The sequence below is a fragment of the Patagioenas fasciata genome, chromosome 16 (assembly GCF_037038585.1).
Source record: "Patagioenas fasciata isolate bPatFas1 chromosome 16, bPatFas1.hap1, whole genome shotgun sequence".
Lineage (NCBI taxonomy): Eukaryota > Metazoa > Chordata > Aves > Columbiformes > Columbidae > Patagioenas > Patagioenas fasciata.
Genome location: NC_092535.1, coordinates 13,081,852 through 13,099,126, shown reverse-complemented (window position 1 = coordinate 13,099,126; position 17,275 = coordinate 13,081,852). Strand labels below are relative to the sequence as shown.

The following is a 17,275-nucleotide window of genomic DNA, read 5'->3' as shown; positions in this document are numbered from 1 at the left end:
CAAACACACCCCCTCCACCCCCCCAAAAAAAAATACAAAACACACAAAAAAACCCAACCAAACCAACCAACCAAAAAAACAACAACAGCCCTAACGCCAATCAAAACAACCCCATGCAAAAAAAAACCCAATACTAAAACCCAAAAAACCACACAAAAACCAAACCATAATAATAATAATAATAAAAGACAAAACCAAACAAACCTAAACATACCAAAAAAACCCCAAGCCCAAGTAAACTTATTTTAAGCAAATAACAGAAGGAAAGCGATATCCTGAATATTCTGGGGTAAGACCTGATCTCAGCTGTCCCCGTTTCCAGCACTTCACACCCTCTGCTCTGGGTGTCAGCCAGTGCCCGGTGATGGGCATGAGCATTGGGGATTGCACAGCTCCAGCGCGACACTGAGGTGCCAAGAGCCACAGGTGACTTGGGAACACGCAGAGCGAGCAGCTGTGCATAGGATGGGCTGCAAGGGATGGCAATGCCCACACGATGCCCCAGCGCCGGGTCGGGATGCGCTCGCCAGGCTCCCCGGACCACGGGTTCCCAACCTGCCCAAGCACAGTCACGGGCAAAGATCCAGCACAGCCACATCACTACATTTGAAAGTACTCCCTGATGGACTCCAGCCAAGCAAACATGGTACCATACGCTATCGAATAATTTTAAAAGTTAAAATAGTTTATTGCTGTTCTTTGTAGAAATGCACTTAACTTACATCATCTGTTCTCTTCCTTTATTTGGCTGTTGGATTATAGGCATAAAAAGGTTACATTTACCCATTTGTTCAATGACATAACACCTTTCTCTGTCTCATGGTATCCTCCTAAGCTTCGCTGGCCAACAGCCCCAAATCTCTTTTACATAAATACTGTAAATGTCTCCATAGGTTGCAGCATTGTAACAAAAGATCTACCAAAGTAGACAAAATGTTCAGTATTCTTGGTTGGTTTTTTCGCATTTAAAAATATACCTAAATTTGAGATAATCTTAACAGAGTAACAATTACAATAAGAAAATAGTACAGTGCGTTGACTAAAGGAATATTCTGCTCTCCTTCAAGCCAATATTCCCTTTTGCATGTTGAAGTGATTCAGCAATTACTTAGGAACTTTTACCTACATACAATAATTTAGTAAAATGAGAATTAAACAAGGCAGATACTTACTACTATTCCTCTGTCTGCAATTCACAGCTCATGCGAACAAAATCGCAATAAATATTAAAAAATAGTTTCTTTTGTTTCTTTTTTTTTTTCTGTAAGGCATCTCTGAGTATTACAAAGTTTTTGTACAACCAAAAAATAAGATTGCTTTTTTTCCACGTTCTTCGAGTACCTCTGTACCTCAACAGTAATTAAGAAGATTGCAAGGTTTGCTGAGGAGGGGAGGACTGATGGGGTAGGACCAGAAAGACGACCAGAGGTGATGGAAGCAGACCGTAATGTGTGCAAGAATCTGTAAGTTTTCCTGTGAAACATTTCAGTCACTTTTAGAACATCTTCAAGACAATACCTGTCCAGATTGGGAAAAAAAAAAAGCTAAACAAAACAAAAAACTTACCAGAAGTCCATTTTCATGAGCACAGTCAGACTGCAAAGGTTTGGGTTCGCCCTTAACACTATAAATAGCTTAGGTATTGATATGCACCTATGTAAAGGGAGTAAAGGAGCGGGGTGATTTTTTTTGTTGTTGTTTTGTTTCTTTTATTGTTCTGGGGTTTTTGTTGCTGTCGCTTTTGCTGTCCTAGCTGTATCCTTCCACGGTCGGAGATTGTCCTCGGTGCTGCGGGCAGGGCCCTCACTGCATGCGGTCGGGCTGCAGCTGCTGGGGCTGGTACTGCACGAAGGCGGCGGCGGGGGCCGCGGGGGTGCTGGCGGTGATGGGGGGCTGCACCGCGCCCGTGTAGCCGTACCCCACAAACCCGGCGGCGGGGGAGGCAGCGTAGGGGTACTGGTCATAGGCGGCGGTGGTGTACTGGGAATAGGCTTGGCTGGCGGCGGTGTAGTCGATGTAGGGAGAGGTGATGGACTGCACGGGGGTGGGGATCACCACGCTGGGCTGGATGATAGCTTGGGGGTAAACATAGTGAGGCGTGAGCCTGTGGAGGCAAAGGGAGAGAGTCAGCAAGGGCCTGGGCTCCCTGCAGCCTGCGTGTCCCTCTCCTTCCCCCCCAAATTCAGGTGCGCCAGCCACGGGAACGGTGCTGCCCAGCAGTGCTGCCCTCCAGGGAGGGGTGCTGCTCAGGTGGGGGGAATGGAAATCAAACTGCCTCTAGACCCCAAGGGTGGAAATAGCGCAAGGTGAAGCATGGACTGCAAGAATGGACACACACCCTGGTCTCCATGTCTTCTATCACCCACTGTCCAGGTTGCTGGTCCCCAAAATAACCTCCCTGGATGGCTGCGACACAGCTCCTGCCTGTCTGGCTCTCCACATCTCCCAAGCCTGCATGTGCCTTGTTTGTCCCTGTCCATCCCTGCTGCACCCCAGATGCTCCAGGTCCCTGCTGCACCCCTCACAAACTCCGGGGGAGGCTCCTGAGGATCCACAGCCCCCACAGGGCAACCCCCAGCACCGGCAACACCGTGTTGCTCCTCCGCTCGTCCCACCAGGCACAACCACTGTCCTCAAGCACAGCCCAGGGCCTTCCAGCTTGCCAGCTGTTATCAGTTACTACACACTTGAGCTGGTGTTTCCATAACACTGGATGTTTAGGCCAATGCTACAGTGTGTTTGCTGTAAAACACAATATATTAATTCTGGTTTTCTTCCCATGAGTAACACCCCTCAGCGGTGACCACGCAGCAATGCTCCTGTGCCCACAAGATTTCACATGCAGGCTCTGCTGGGCCCCAGAATTTCCTCTGCCCTTTCCACGCAGGTCCTAAACATCACAGGTCCTAAAGCATCACTTTTCACCAGCCAGTTTGCCCCTGCCCTAGGGTAGCCCTGTGTCGAGAGGAATTTAACACCACCACAGTCAACTGAAGTCCATAGACTGAAATATTCTGGAGATGATTAATGCAGGATTGCCCACTAATTTGCTAGAAACTGCTAATGAGAAGAAAAAAAAAAAAAAAGGCAGCAAAATGAAAGGGCTGTATTTTCCAAAGGCCCCACAACAAAAACTGTGCAAACCAGAAGGTTTAGGTGCATCCACACAAACCGCCACAGGCACTTGCACATGCAACTGCAGAGTGCAAACGGTATCTGCTTCCACGGGCCTCGGCAGCAGAGAGCTCCATTGTGCACATGCTTGACAGATCTGGGGCTTAAGAAATATGGGTGTGCAGATGTCACCAGCAAACAGGACATGACCACTGAAAGATCAGAGCCACATGCACCAAAAAGCACACACTGTGGCAAAGGTCCCTTGGGCTGGCTGCTCGCTGAATCACGTAAGGCAATGGCACAAACCAAAAGCCAACCTCCAGAGATCTCGTTCCACCCTGCCTCTACACCCAGCTCATCTTGGCAAATGAAAAAGCCAAGGTAAAACTCTGCGAAAAGCTTATGCAGATTCACATATTTTGGGGATTTTTGTGTGGATGTGTGTGACAGCACATTTTCAAACACGACCACTTTTAAAAGCCTCCCACAGGCTTTCACAAGACACAGTTTTGTGTGTGCCTAAACTGATCGCTAAGGCCAAGCTCAGCTGCTTGGGCAGAGGATATCTTGCCCGCTCACCTGCCTGATCCTGGGGTTGGAAACCCAGCAGACCCAGCTACCCAGCAGCAGGACCCAGTGCTCTGGTACTTCATGGGGACTCACACCCAGGGATTGGAAACTTCTGCTGGATGGGTCACTGGATGTCCTCATTCCACCCGAGTGTCTGTCCCAGGTCTCAGCCACCACCCACAACATCCTGGGGTCCATGTGGGGCTGGTCCCCGCTATCCAGCAGTTATGGGGCTGTTCCCATTTGCTTTCCAACAAGCACTGCATGGCTTAACCCACACTTCAGGCAGGAGAAAGGCTTCCCACAAACAAGCACTCATCTGAACAGAGTTTTCTCTGGTTTTCCCACTCTGGTGTTGCTTGAAGCAATGTGCATGACGAGAGAATGACTGCTCTGCTCCCCACGCACAGCAACGCTGCCTCTGCAATCAGGGTCCTCAGATATAATGAGGCTGTCTCAGAAGAGCAGCACTGCGGAGAAGGATGGATGGTGAAGAGTAGCACCTCAACCTTTGTCTGATTAAGTTCAAGACCATCTCCAGAGGCCAGGCCCATCCTCAGCATAGTGCAGAGAGAGAGACCTCACAGCCCTTCAGTCCGTAAATGCTCCCTTACCCAATATCACCCCACGACTAACAAGAATTAGATGAGGCAGCAGAAATTCACTGAATCACTTTTAGTTTAGCTCTGATCAAAACTGAGGCCAGCAGGGCTGAATCAGAGCTGGAGTTCATGTGCCAGTTCAGACCAAGAGCACTTAATGTCACACAGTCGCTTCAGCTGCCTCTTCCCAGGAGCTGGGCCCAATCCCAACCCAGAGGTTCCTCACACTTAATCACTGGGGTTTGTTTCCTTTTAAATAATGCAGAGGTGCGATAAGGCTCCCTTGGCCTGCCAGGGGCTGGGGAAAGGCTCTGCAGAGCCACCCCCCAGCATCAGCCCATGTAACCCTTGAGGGTGAGACGGACAGACCCCATACACACCTCTCGCTCTATCACCCCATAAATTGGCATTGGCCCATGTAACCCTTGGGGGTGAGACGAACAGACCCCACACACGCCTCTCGCTCTATCACCCCATAAATTGGCAGCTGGGACAACAGCCTGCATCCCAGACTGCCAATGGATGCTCTGGTTGCCTGTTGCTTCTCCCTACATGTCTCACACTACTGGGCTTCCTCCTACTCCAGGGCTTGATAAAGTTAAAACCACCCCAGAAACACACACACACACACACACACACACACACACACACACACACACACAGAGCGCACAATCCTTACACTCAAGACTCACTAAAAAGCACCCACCAGCAGGATGGTCCTAGGGCCTCTGAGCAATCCAGCCTGAGCACCACCCCATTTGAGCAGCTCCGCAGGTCACCCCCAGTGTTCCCTGCTGCCACCCAACTGCTTGTTGGAGCCGGCACACCCCACGCAGGGGACGTGGCCACATGTGGGGACATACGAGCAAATACACACTCTCAACTCATCCCTGAGAAACTCCACACATCAGCTTTGCTGTCCTGTACATGGCTCCTCCATTGCAGCTCCCTTGGCGTGCTCCAGAGAGACAGCAAATCTGTGACAACCAGCACTACCTTTGGGGTTTTTTGTGTGTGTGGGGGGGGTTTTTTGTCTTTGTTTTCATTTTTTCTCTCCTCAGCAAGGCAAAATTCCGGCTTTTCAATGCTACTTTTTGAATAAAAAGCACTGTTAGCTGGGAAGACAAAAAGTACTCCGGTACTCTGTTTCCAGAAATGCATCCCAGCTCAGTGCATACACAAGCACACATCACACACCAGAGTTTACTGCACTGGAAAAAAAACACACTCAGCAACTCCAGAATCTGCTTCTGTGTAGAATGGAAGGTTCTTTTGGTCTGCAGGTTTTTAACAATTTAGCCAGAAATTTCAATCAAGATATTATGCAGTTTGGACTTCTGAATTAGGTGTACCGGCTGCAAACAAAACACAAAACCAGTGCAGTATGATGAAGTTCTCTGCTGGCTATGTTCAGCATCCACAGGAGGTCTTAAAATACTTCCCTCTTTTTTTTTTTCACCTTTTTTGGAGTTCTTTTTCTAGAAATCAGCAAACTCTAATCTGAATTTCTACAGAATGAGTCACATCTGTGTTTTAGGATGCTTTTCCCTTCCTCCCTGCAGTTTTCTTACATTCCACGTGATGGGCCCTGCCAGCCAGAAGATAACTTCATCTAGAATACACAATGTGATTATAAAACGTCAACCAAGTGATCAGCCATCGCCACCACACAAACTCATCCCGTGAACAGCAGACATAGGAGACGCTTATGGCGTTACGATTAATCGCGGGCAAAGGCCACAAAACGCAACAAGCGTGGTCAAACCTAAGTCTAGAGCCATCAGGAGGGACTCGGGAGGGCTGTCGGTGCAGGAGGGCAGCCGGGACCACCACGTTAGCCCACAGTCCTAACTATGTGGCACGCTGCCACACTGCTCCAGCAGCCAAAACGGAAAGACACAGAACAAAAGAGATGGTTGCAGAGCCACCAGCAGAGGAGACGCAGGCTCCGCTTCTGCCTTTGCCATGTAAAATGTGAAGGACAGAACAAAAGCAGCTCCTTTTCCGTGCAGTCCTGGGTGGAGATGTTCAAATGCATCAGGTGAGGCTCGTGGTCGCCAGGAGGTGTTGCCTGCTGAAAGAGCAGACTTTTTAAAACCTGCCATCACCTGTTTCTCCCCACCGCATGGGCAGGGTTGTGGGCAGCCAGGAAGAAGGGACAGTCAGATGTCCATGTGTCCCGTACCCCTTCCCAAACAGTAAGGGAGAGGAGCGGGCTGAGGGGGCCCTTTCCTTCATCAGTGGTTCTACCTGCAGAGCTCATCTCAGAAGCATTTTAAATATTTGATTATTTTAGGTCAGGTTTAGACCTGTAATGTGTTTTAGCTGCACTTTCTCAGCAGGACTTCCTACACATGAGCAGCTCCTGCAAGCTGCACAGGTCCAGGAGAGCTGAAGGACAGCAGCTGCCAACCTCCTTGAGCTCTGCCAGCCACACCAGTAGCTGCTTTTGCTGCTTCTGGAGAGGTGGGAGACAACTGCAATCCTCTGTCAAGAGGGACACGGCATCACACAAACACTCGGGAAACAAGGAGGGGCACAGGGCTCTTGGCAGCCTTGCAGAGATCAGCACACAAATGCCACCGCCACGATCAGCCTTTTATTCCTTGGAGAATAAAAGAAACAGAGCCCTTTGTGTCTGCCAGCAAAGGCACAAATTCTGGCATTTGACCCCAGGAATTTGGCCTCCATTTCCACTAGAGTTGACCCATTAGCTGCTACAGAGACACCCACGCTGCCGCAACACGTGATGGCCCATGGCGCTGGGCTTCGGTTGGTAGGAGATACTGCAGAACGAGGTGGGTATGGCCACAGCAACACGAAAACTACCGCTGGTGAAGTAACACCTCCAGCCATAGGCCAGGTGACAGATTTGGAGATGTGTTTTCAGTGGGTTTATTGAGAACAAGGATTCTTGCTCCCGGAGATCACCAACAATTTGGTGCAGATCAGGACATCCACTGTGCCCTGACCACTCCACCATCCACCAGCATTTACTGACATGGGCTGGGCTTCAATCACTGACATGACAAACCACTCAGTCCTGAAACGTCTCTGCTAAAGCTGATTTAAATGTGCATTGAAATGTCAATGGCTTCTGCCTCACCAGCCAGCTCGAAGTAAAATAAGGATGAGCTCTGCAGCATCATGATCTGGTATTTATCCTCACCGACCCAAACACAAAATAGCAAACCAGTCAACCCAATTTCTGCTCATTTTGTAACTAACTTGCCTTGGCCCTCTGGGAAGATCTACAGAGCAGCCTGTGCAAACAGGTACATGACTGGGTTTCCTGCACCCCTGTTGGGACCAGACATCACCACACTGGTGGCAATCACCAAGGAACAACCTGCTGCAACAGACTGTCCCAGCCTGGAATCGGTACCCGAGAAAAAAGCGAGTATATTACAGAATTCAGTGATAACTTCTGCCGGTTGCTGAGCCTATCAAAACCATTGTTTGAGAAATACAAACGCCAATGTAGAGTATGAGATCAATTTGTGATTTCAATCTACTTTCATTTTGGTAGGAGTGAGAAAATTTAAAGAACAGGAGGCACAGCAGTAGCTGAGAACCTACCATAGCCCAGCAGTGTCCTCATTTTACAGTGTTAGTTCATCTTGATTTCATGATGCAACAAACTAATGGCCCATAGCAGAAAGTGGTGAGTCCCACAGATACAAGTAAAAAGAAATGCCATCTCTATCTTCCCCCGTTGCTGGTGCAGAGGTGTGGGAAAAAAAACTGAAATAACTTTAAAAAATATTTTGCAGACAAAAGATCTTCTCACAAAGTTCTAATGATTTTCCTCAGCTTGACCAGAAATCAGAGATCACCACGCTGAGCTCCACCAGGAGTTAGGCAGGCTCAACAATTCACAGCTTTATTCTCTGCATCTTGCTTCCCCCACACCCAGAGGAAAAAAGAAATAAAAAGTCCCGAACAAAGGCATGTTGGGCCAGACCAAAAATAGTTTTGGAGAAGCAGGCTGAAAAACACTCAGGTAGCAGGAGATAACATCTGTCTGAAACCAGAGCCATCTGGCACCAAGGAAAAAGCCACATGGAAGTTTATCCGCAACTAGTCAGCTACCCAGAGAGGGAAAAATCCTTCCACTTTCCAGTTATCAGCACAGCCAAAACAGATAGGAACTGACAGAAGAACCAGAAAATAATTCCAAGCCCTTCAGCATCGGTGTGAGAAGCCCAGCAGGATGCTGGATTCATCCTGTCCACAGGAGGGAAAACAGAGGCTCTGCAAATCAACCCAGGCAGCCCCAGGAATTCTGCCTTTAACTGAGCTTTCCAACTTTCTTCTACAATTTGGAGAAAACCAAAGGTTCCAGAAACATCTCTAAAGTCTTCTCAAGTACCTGACAAGCTCTGGTATAATATATATTAAATTAACTACTTTCCCTTTTTAACCGACTTTCTTTCTCTACACATGATCCCTTCTGCTGACTTGTCATTAAAACTATCCACATATCTGATTTATTAAAAACTCTCTCTTGGAGAGTTGAAGTATTTTGGAGTAGAACGCTTTAGCTATGGAAGAACCAATGAAATATCTATTTTTGATAAAAGAAAACCTACACTGATAAAACAATTCCTCAGCCAAGAAACAAATTCCGTTTTAAGACTTCCAGTGGTGTCTGCTGCCAGCTGTGTCTTTGTTGTTCCAGAGCATCCAAAACCTCTCTCCACACCTTCCCACAAGCCAGGATCCCACTTTGGGGATGGGATCCTGCCCCAGCACAGCTTCCCCAACCTTGGCTGCTTTGTTTGGAGCGGAGCTCTGACACGGGAGAGCTGACGTGCTCAGAGCTGGTGACAGGGAAACTGCAGGGGACAGCACGGACCTGTTTACAGGGTCTAGAGAACAAGAAACAGGAGACTCAGCTTAAACTCTGAGGTCCACAACTTTTCATCTTTTGTGATCATAGCGTATATTTAGCTCTGGTATGCAGCTTGCTCCCATCTGTGGGGAACAAGCTCTTCATGTAAGTCATATTTAGAAGTGACCCCGTGTCCTTGCTACCAAATTATCAGCACAACTGTCTAGCTCCCTCGTTGGTGCCCTCTGCTCAGGCAGGCGCGCCAGAGTTACATTTATCATTCAAATTACTGGGCATGTGTTTAATACTACAGAGCTAGGGACTGGTATGCCAACAGCTGCGCCAAGGAAAGATGAGATCAAGTACAAGCTGAACTGCTCTGAAAATTCAGACACGTGCATCAATCTGCCCCGTTGGGACTAAGTGGCACTGGCCAGATCAGGAGAATTTCACGTCTGCCGCTCCCCAGCTCTTACAACAAGGGGAAAGGGCTCAGGTCTCTGCTGCTAAGGTGGCTGCTCTTGTGCTGGTGAGGATGAAGAGCAAATCCAGTGAAGGCAATGGAATCACGCAGGGAAGCCAACAGTAGACATGTGCAGTAAAGACAAAGCTGGAGCCAGCCCAGCCTGGCTCCCCATCACACCCAGCTTGTGCCGGACTGCACTGGGACGACACACGGCACCTTCCACTGTCCCCTGCAAAAGACCTAGAACCCCTCGAGCTTAGCACAACATTTATGTAGCCACATGTAAGGTCAGTACAGCAGACCATGCTCTCCTTTCGCATTGTTCTACAGACCTATACTAGATGCAGGACATGAGCAAATTGTGCCTGAAACTGAAACAAATTGTATACCAAACCCTTTGGTCTGATACCAGCATTTGCCACCTTGAAGTAGATGTCTATGAAAACTCATGAAGCCATCTGATCTGCTTATAAATATATGTCTAGCCTTAAAAAAAAAAAGACAAAAAGGAGCTCTTTCTGACTGGCCTCAGCAGCAGTAACCATGCCTAAGAACTAGCAGCTGAAGCCATTTGGAAAATGGATTTGAATGTTTCTTAGGAAATCCCCCCGCAAAAGCTTTCATGTTATTGGCACATGGCAGACAACAGGTGCCGGGTCCATCCTCCCCACGGGAGCCGCCTGTGACCAGCGGAGCAGCCCCGGGTCCCCAGCGGGAACAGCTTTCTGTAAGTGGTGCAATAGGAACTTGGAGCGCGGCGGATGCAGCCAACAGCAGCTGAGCAGAGCAAGGCCAGTGTGTGCTGTTCTATAAGCACAACCACAGAAAAGACAAAAGTTTGTTTCCCTTTCTTTTTAACCCAATAGAGAAGTTTTAAGGATAAATAGCTGCAAGAGAGGGTGGGCTGACGCAAAGAGGGACTCTCTTCACTTCCTAACTGCAGCAGCATCAATACATGAAGTTTCAAACTCAAAGAGATTTAGCTCTTTACAGTGCTGCCCGAGACCAAATGTGGACCAGAGTCACCAAAATAAGCAACTACCCAGCGATAGGCAACAAAGTCTCTGGATCAACGACATCCAATGTGCAGATATGGAAGAGAGCTGGATTCTGCTGCGAGAGACAGCTGTGCGTTTCCAAGAGCTCAGTCACTTACTCAGTCGCTGGTAGATCTCCCACACAGATAGCTCCTCCGCTGAGGCACAGCCTCAGGAATGCATCTGCCATCCGCTGCTCATGTCCAGAGCAGCAAGCGCGGCCGCGAAGGGCAGAAGCAGGGAATCCCCGTTCCCTGCACAGGCTCAAGCCTGCCTCGAGCACTGGATCCCCAGAGGAGAGGACAGGACCACGAGAGGGGCACCAAGCAGCTCTGCCATGTCACCATGTTCTCCTCGTCAAGTGCTCTACACCATTGCTTCCAAGGAGTTTCCTATGTTTCTCTGCAGTAAGAGGCAGCTCCATTTGTAGAGAGAGGGTCTCCCTATTTCTCTGATCGCGTAAGCACAGCTCTGTGCTGGCTGGTGGCTGCAGGGACACGCTGTGGCATTGCCAGCTGCCTCCAAGCAAAGCACAGTAAGCTCTGGGCTAAGCCCCCACTCAGGCCTAATGCTGCTGCCCTAAACTCAGAAGCCAGATCTCCGAGTCACCCTGACACAGACACATCCTTTGCCTTGAATTACTGTTAGGAACTCCAGTTACGACAATCTAGAGACTACTTTTCCAAAGAGAATTTACTGCCGACTCCATGCTGTCTGCTGCACGAGTACCTTCCCTGCCAGGGCAGCAGGAGGAAGGAGAGAGGCTCTTCATGGTTTCTCTTTCTGTTCCGCATACCCCAGGCAATATTTACAGCTGCATTTCAGTGCCTAGGGCTGGGGGGGGAAGCCTTCAGTTTATAAATAATCCTCCCTGATGTTTGGGTAATTTTCATAGTTTCCATTCATTTCATGTTTCACCAAAACCTGCATTTTGTGGCTTGACAGCTGGAACGTGACTGGCTGGTTTTCTCTTATTGAGCTGCCGAGCAGTCAATGGGTGGTTCATTCATTTCTTCCTTGCCCAGTCCAGCTTGCAAACCTAGTACCCCATGGCCCATAACAATCGTCTGTTGGGAACCACATGCCAGCTTCTAGGCACAAACACTTTGCAGAGTCAGGAGCTGCAGGAGGGAGAACCAGGCGATGTCTTACACCATCAGAAAAGCAGACAAGCCGCTGAGCTTCATTTGGGGAAGATCAGGGGATCCACAGGACACAGTGCAGAGCAAATGGACAACAGCAATTTGATGAAGCTTCCAAAGATCGACAGACCCTGATAAACTCCTCACCCGTCTTCAAATCCCACAGAGGGTGAAGGAAATTGTGGGTTCAAGAGAATGCAAAAGCAGAGCCTGGCAGACTCTTAATTTTGCTGGTCTACTGACAAGACAAAGAGAGAACCGGCAGCCAAGCTCCGTTGCTTGACTGAGCACCTGATGCTTTGCTCAGAAGTCACAAAGCGGCTCCAGTCGTGGTGCTAAGGTAAGGGCTCCACACTTTGTCAAACCCACATCTTCAGTGATTCTGCTCCAGCAATGACTGAACGCAATGAAATTCTTGCTTACTGATGCTTGCAAATAAAGATATATAATCCCTTTCCTCCATCCCTCCAGTCTCCTGGTTCATGTCTCTTGGCAACTGATAAATAATTTATCGTGCTCTCTGCTGCATGTGCTAACTGCAGCTCTGCTGGCTTAACGATGAAACCAATGCCTAAAAACTGGAACAGTAACCATCTAGATCACAAGGAACGCATAGTCAGTCGATCCCACACTCCTCTGTAAATGAAATTAAAAGCAAACTGTTTAAAAACTACGTTTTCCAGGACTGCAGCTGCCGGGTAGAAACGGCACCCACAGGAACAGCAGATGATCTGCAAGAGGAACAGGCGTGCGCTGCACCCCTACCAACACGAGGAGTTTAATGTCCTTCACCATGTTGCTCTTTCCTGTTAGTGTGCGTGGAAAAACTCGTAACAGGCTGGCTGGATCATCAACTTCTCTTGCGCACTCCTGTGCAATTTGGAAAGCCTCTGGGAAAGCTGCTGATGCCTTCTTGGGGGGCTAAGAAAGCTATTGTAGCTCCCATGTGGTATTAAAAAGCAGCATCTTTACGTAGACTATCATGGCTCTTGCACCAAAAACCAAAAAGAGACTCTCCATTTCGTGACAGATGTTCTTTGAGTCTTCCCAACAGAGCCGGAACCTCTTACGAAAACTGGCATGTTTGAACCGTACACAGCACACGTTTGCTGGGTGTGCACTATTGTGGCAACACAGCCTCTTACATCCATAAACTCACTGGAATGAGATTACCCAGGCAGTTGGCAACTGCAGCCATGAGGGCAGAGGAGGGAAAGTTTCTGTTTTGTTCTTAGCAGATTTTTTCTTTTCTTCAAAAAAAAAACCACCAAACACCCCAAAAAAACATGAGCAGAGAGAAGGAGGGGGATGAAGCATTCCTGTTGACAAAGGCCAAAATCCCATCTATTTAGAGTCACACAAAACCCACAACACAGCAGTGCAAAGAAGCTTTAAAAAATGAACCTACTTTCTGAACGCTCTTAGAAAATAATAATAATAAAACCCCCCTATCAATATTCGCTTTCTGAAATGGTGTAAAAAAAGAACTGCATCAATCATTAAACAGTTAAATGAAGGCAGTATGACAGTCACTATTGTTCTCGTGAAGCACACTTGTCTTTCGCCGAGCAGCTGCCAGATCCTATTAGATGTATAAAAAGAGGACTTTTCTAAGCGAGTAGGGATGGTATAAGCTATTGAAAACAGCAGACAAAAGCCCACTTTTGCAGACTATTCAAGCCTTGTATAACATCTGTCCAAAATCAATTTTTGACCTAATGTTACTTTCAATAAGCAACAGACTTTGTTTCCAATGCAATTTGTTTTCTAGGATAAAACTGTATCCTAAGCATTTATTATGTGGGAAACGGCGCAGAGGAAGCAGGTCCTATTTGAGAAACATGAGAACAGAATTTGCTTAATTGTTTTGACACCTTAAGTACTATAATAGAGAAACTATTTTCCATTTATTTGAATGTTTGTGAATTCCTGATGCTGGCAAAGCAGCGAGAAATGCATTGCGTTTATTATGACTCAGACTGATTGAGGATAAAGGAGGATCTTTGGGAATTACATGAAAGCTGACCAATACATAAAACTTCTGAAATCTTCACCAGAAAGAAAGTATTCTGAACATTAACAACAGCTGGTGAAACCGGCCACTCTTGACAGCTAAGGCTTTTTTCACACATTTTAAATGATGAGGGAGTTGATTCATGAATTTGATTTCAAACATATTGTTAAGAAACGTTTTGACTTACCCAAAGGGTCTCTGAATGAAGGCTGGATGTAGCTGCTGCACACCTATGGTGAAACCTAAAAAAGCATTCAGAGAAAAAGAAATATTAATGAATGGCATCCATTGTACCATTCAACTCATAATATACACACATAATTACCCCTCAGACCACACATACATGCACTTCATCTGCTATGCACGTGAGCAAATTCAGTACCCCATTTAGAAGCAAGTTAATTTTAATATGCGTATGTGATATGCACTAGGACCAGATGGGAATTCAGATTAAAGAACATTGTGAAAGTACTGTTATTGAACCGACAATGGAGTACAATGCCTTATTATACACACTAGGTACTGTGGTCATTAAATGAAAGGGCAGATGATGAAATGGACGTTACTGTTAATACCGATGCAACAAACAGGATAACAGGAAAACAAATCAGTCATGGAAGAAAGGAGCTTTAACTCAGTTATTTGAACTCAGGTGCGTAACGCTAGTGTAACAGGTACGAGTAAGAAGATACAGAATAGAGGTAACTGGACTACAAGGTCCTCAGTCAACAATCAGAACTACAAGGGATAAGCACACATGGTCAGATCGGATGAATTCAGCCTGAGTGACCTGCTTCCTTGTCTTACAGTTTATTCTAGAGACAGGATCTCCTAGATGTCTCACCAGTTTGAATACTCCTTGGTTTTGCTCCCAAATATGCCAGGTTCACGTTCGCTTTCCTGCCATCGATGATGGGGTTTGGGTCTTTGCACGCTCGTTCAGCTGCAGCTCTGTCTGCCATGGTCACCTGGAATTAAGCACAGCCTTGTTTGTAGCAACAGCACTTTGTAAACACTCCAGCAACAGGCACTAAGTGGAGTTTATTTATTCTTGTATTTTGAATCAGGAGCTAAACTCTGCTTCACACTGTCTCACTTGCACAGCGAGACGTGAAGAGCTCCCGGGGACCTGATAGAAGAGAGGGCTCCCTCCTCGCCATGTCCCTCCGCTGGGCTTACGCCAGCTGTTCTCCCTTGCCTTTCCACCTCCTCCCCCGTGCTTTTTTAAGAAGTCGGTGGAGCCAATCCCAGCTCGGGGCAGCGGCGATGCGGGGACCGCGGGCAGCACCGCGCCTCGCTGGAGCCCGCAAAGAAATGAGGCGGCAGGACCGGGGGAAGGAGCTGCTGAAATAAGCAACACAACCTCGGCCGGCACGGGAGATTTTCCTGCCGGGGCCCCGCACCCCGCCTTTGTCCTGGCAAACCCTCCCCGGCGGGACGGGCGGCAGCACCGAGCCGCTCCACAGCCCTGTCACCGGGGGTTCACCGGCCCGGGGACACCGCTGGCCCGGGGCAGCCCCACCGCCCGTCGGGAAGCGAAGTGAGGCTGGGGGGGCGCACACACGGAGCGGCACTTACAAAGCCATATCCCCGGGATTTGCCGGTCTGCCGGTCGGTGATCACCACCGCCTCCTCGATGTCCCCGAAGACCTCGAAGTACTTCCTGAGGGAGGAGTCGGTGGTGTGGTAGGGCAGCCCCCCGACGAAGATCTTGGTGAAGGTGGTGTCCTTCTGCACGGTGTGCATGGTGCCGGCATCCACCCCGCGCCGCGCAGGAGGGCGGCGGACCCGCGGGCGACGAGAAGAAAAGGCTCCCCCCCTCCGAGCCCCCGAAGGGAGCGGAGCGGCGGCTGTGTCCCGGGGGCCTACAGCCGGCTCATGGCCGCGCTTTGTCCCGGGAGCGCGGGCGGCGCCGCGCCCTCCCGCCGGTGCCGGTGAGTAGCGGCCGCCCGCCGCCGCCGCCGCCTTTGTAGGGCCGCGCCCGCCCCGCCCCGCCCCGCCCCGCCGCCGCGCAGGGGCGCTCGGGGCGCGTAGTCCCGCACCCGGCGCGGCCCAGCCCGGGGGGTTCGGTGGTCGGTCCTGCGGCGGCGGGCGCTGCCCTCGGCCCAGCAGCGGAGCCGCCTCCAGCCGTGGGCACCTGGACCCCCGCTGGGCCCCGCGGAGCTCCGCGGTCCCCACGGCCAGCCCCGCGGGATGAGCCCGGCGCCGGCTACAAGTCCCGGCGGCTCCCGGGGAGCAGCTGCAAACCCCGCGGGCACGGGGGGAGCGGGTGTGGGAAGGCGAGGGGACGGTCCCGCAGGAGCCCGCCACAGAAAACCGCCTCGAAAGAGGGTTTTTTCAGCCCCTCCTTCCTTCTTCTCAATTGCACAATAATCTCAACTGCAAGTGTTTAATCCCTGTCAGGTTGGGACGCGGGGACAAAGCCGTGGAGCAGTTTGCCGGCCTTTGTGGCACGGTGGGTGGCAAAGGCACGTTGGGAAGCCAAGGCAAGAAGAAGGGATGGCCCTGAACCAAGGCAACAAGGAGGAAGAACCAGGCGTTTAAACGCTAAAGAGAGGTTCAGAGGTATCTTTCTTAAACGGATTCCCAAGCTTCCTGCATCCCCACTGCACATGTGGACAGTACCTATCTGTGTAGCCCACTTCTGTGGTACACGGATGCGTTATTCCCATTTCCACCAGTGGTCAGCAACAGGATTCGTCTCCACAGGTCTCCTTTTGCATTTTGTTCCCTCTCAGGATGGGCAGCTCATACAAGGCAAACTGTGAAATGCCACTGTCTTTGGTGTGTCCTACAGTTTTCAGCCCTGACCTGGGAAAGCTGGGATTTAAAGCTGGGAGGATAGTTACGGTATCTCAGCCCCATATTCAATTCACATAATCCTCCGTTCATAACTGTATGAAAACAAAAGCTGAAAAGCTACTTGGTGCCTCAAAATCCACTCTTGCAGAACACTCCAACAGTGGAGTGCTTTCAGTGCTTTTATTCCACTCCCCAACATGGGTTGGAGCCTGACGTGTGGGAGGGGGGGTCCTAGAAAACATTTTTCATCCAGTTTCCATCACCCAGAAATTCATCAACCAGAACCACAAGAACTGCCCCTGTGCCTTATGTTTATCTTGCCTCTACAGGGTTATCCTTTGGCAGAGACACAAAGAAGATTTTTTGCCACATGATGAATGCAGAGGTAACATTTTAGCAAAAAGAAGCCAGTGAAGTTCTAAATCACCATCTGCTTTGGCTTCTATGCAGCAGGTTCAGACTCTACTGGCATTTTTCTTTTACAGAGCCCACAGAGAAAAACCAGTTATTTCAAAAGAAAGGAATGCGTTAATGTCTGCACTCCATAGTTATTCATTAATATTTTTCTTGCACTGCTTCCACAGTTCTAAACACCCTATGCTTCATAAACAAAAGAGAAAGAAAATGTAAAAAAAATAAAGACAAGGAAAACCATTAAGCTTTTCATTCTGAAAGCACCAGACTTCAAGAC

General features: G+C 49.1%; 1 protein-coding gene across 1 annotated transcript; it reads right to left on the bottom strand.

Moving 5' to 3' along the window:
- Positions 1–664: 664 nt before the first annotated feature.
- Positions 665–15,734, bottom strand: RBM38 (RNA binding motif protein 38). The gene is made up of 4 exons (XM_065849757.2): positions 15,361–15,734; positions 14,627–14,750; positions 13,970–14,024; positions 665–2,104 (listed from the first exon to the last, which is right to left on the bottom strand). The coding sequence occupies exons 1-4, from the start codon at positions 15,526–15,528 to the stop codon at positions 1,804–1,806; spliced, it is 648 nt and encodes a 215-aa protein (XP_065705829.1). The 5' UTR covers positions 15,529–15,734; the 3' UTR covers positions 665–1,803.
- Between the last annotated feature and the right edge of the window lie 1,541 nt (positions 15,735–17,275).

Bases quoted from the DNA above. Each gene is read 5' to 3' on its own strand.
- RBM38 (XM_065849757.2), bottom strand. From the start codon at position 15,528: ATGCACACCGTGCAGAAGGACACCACCTTCACCAAGATCTTCGTCGGG. The intron at 14,751-15,360 runs GTAAGTGCCGCT...GCTTAATTCCAG, and splicing joins AATCCCGGGGATATGGCTTT to GTGACCATGGCAGACAGAGC. The intron at 2,105-13,969 runs GTAAGTCAAAAC...TTGCCTCCACAG, and splicing joins TTCATTCAGAGACCCTTTGG to GCTCACGCCTCACTATGTTT.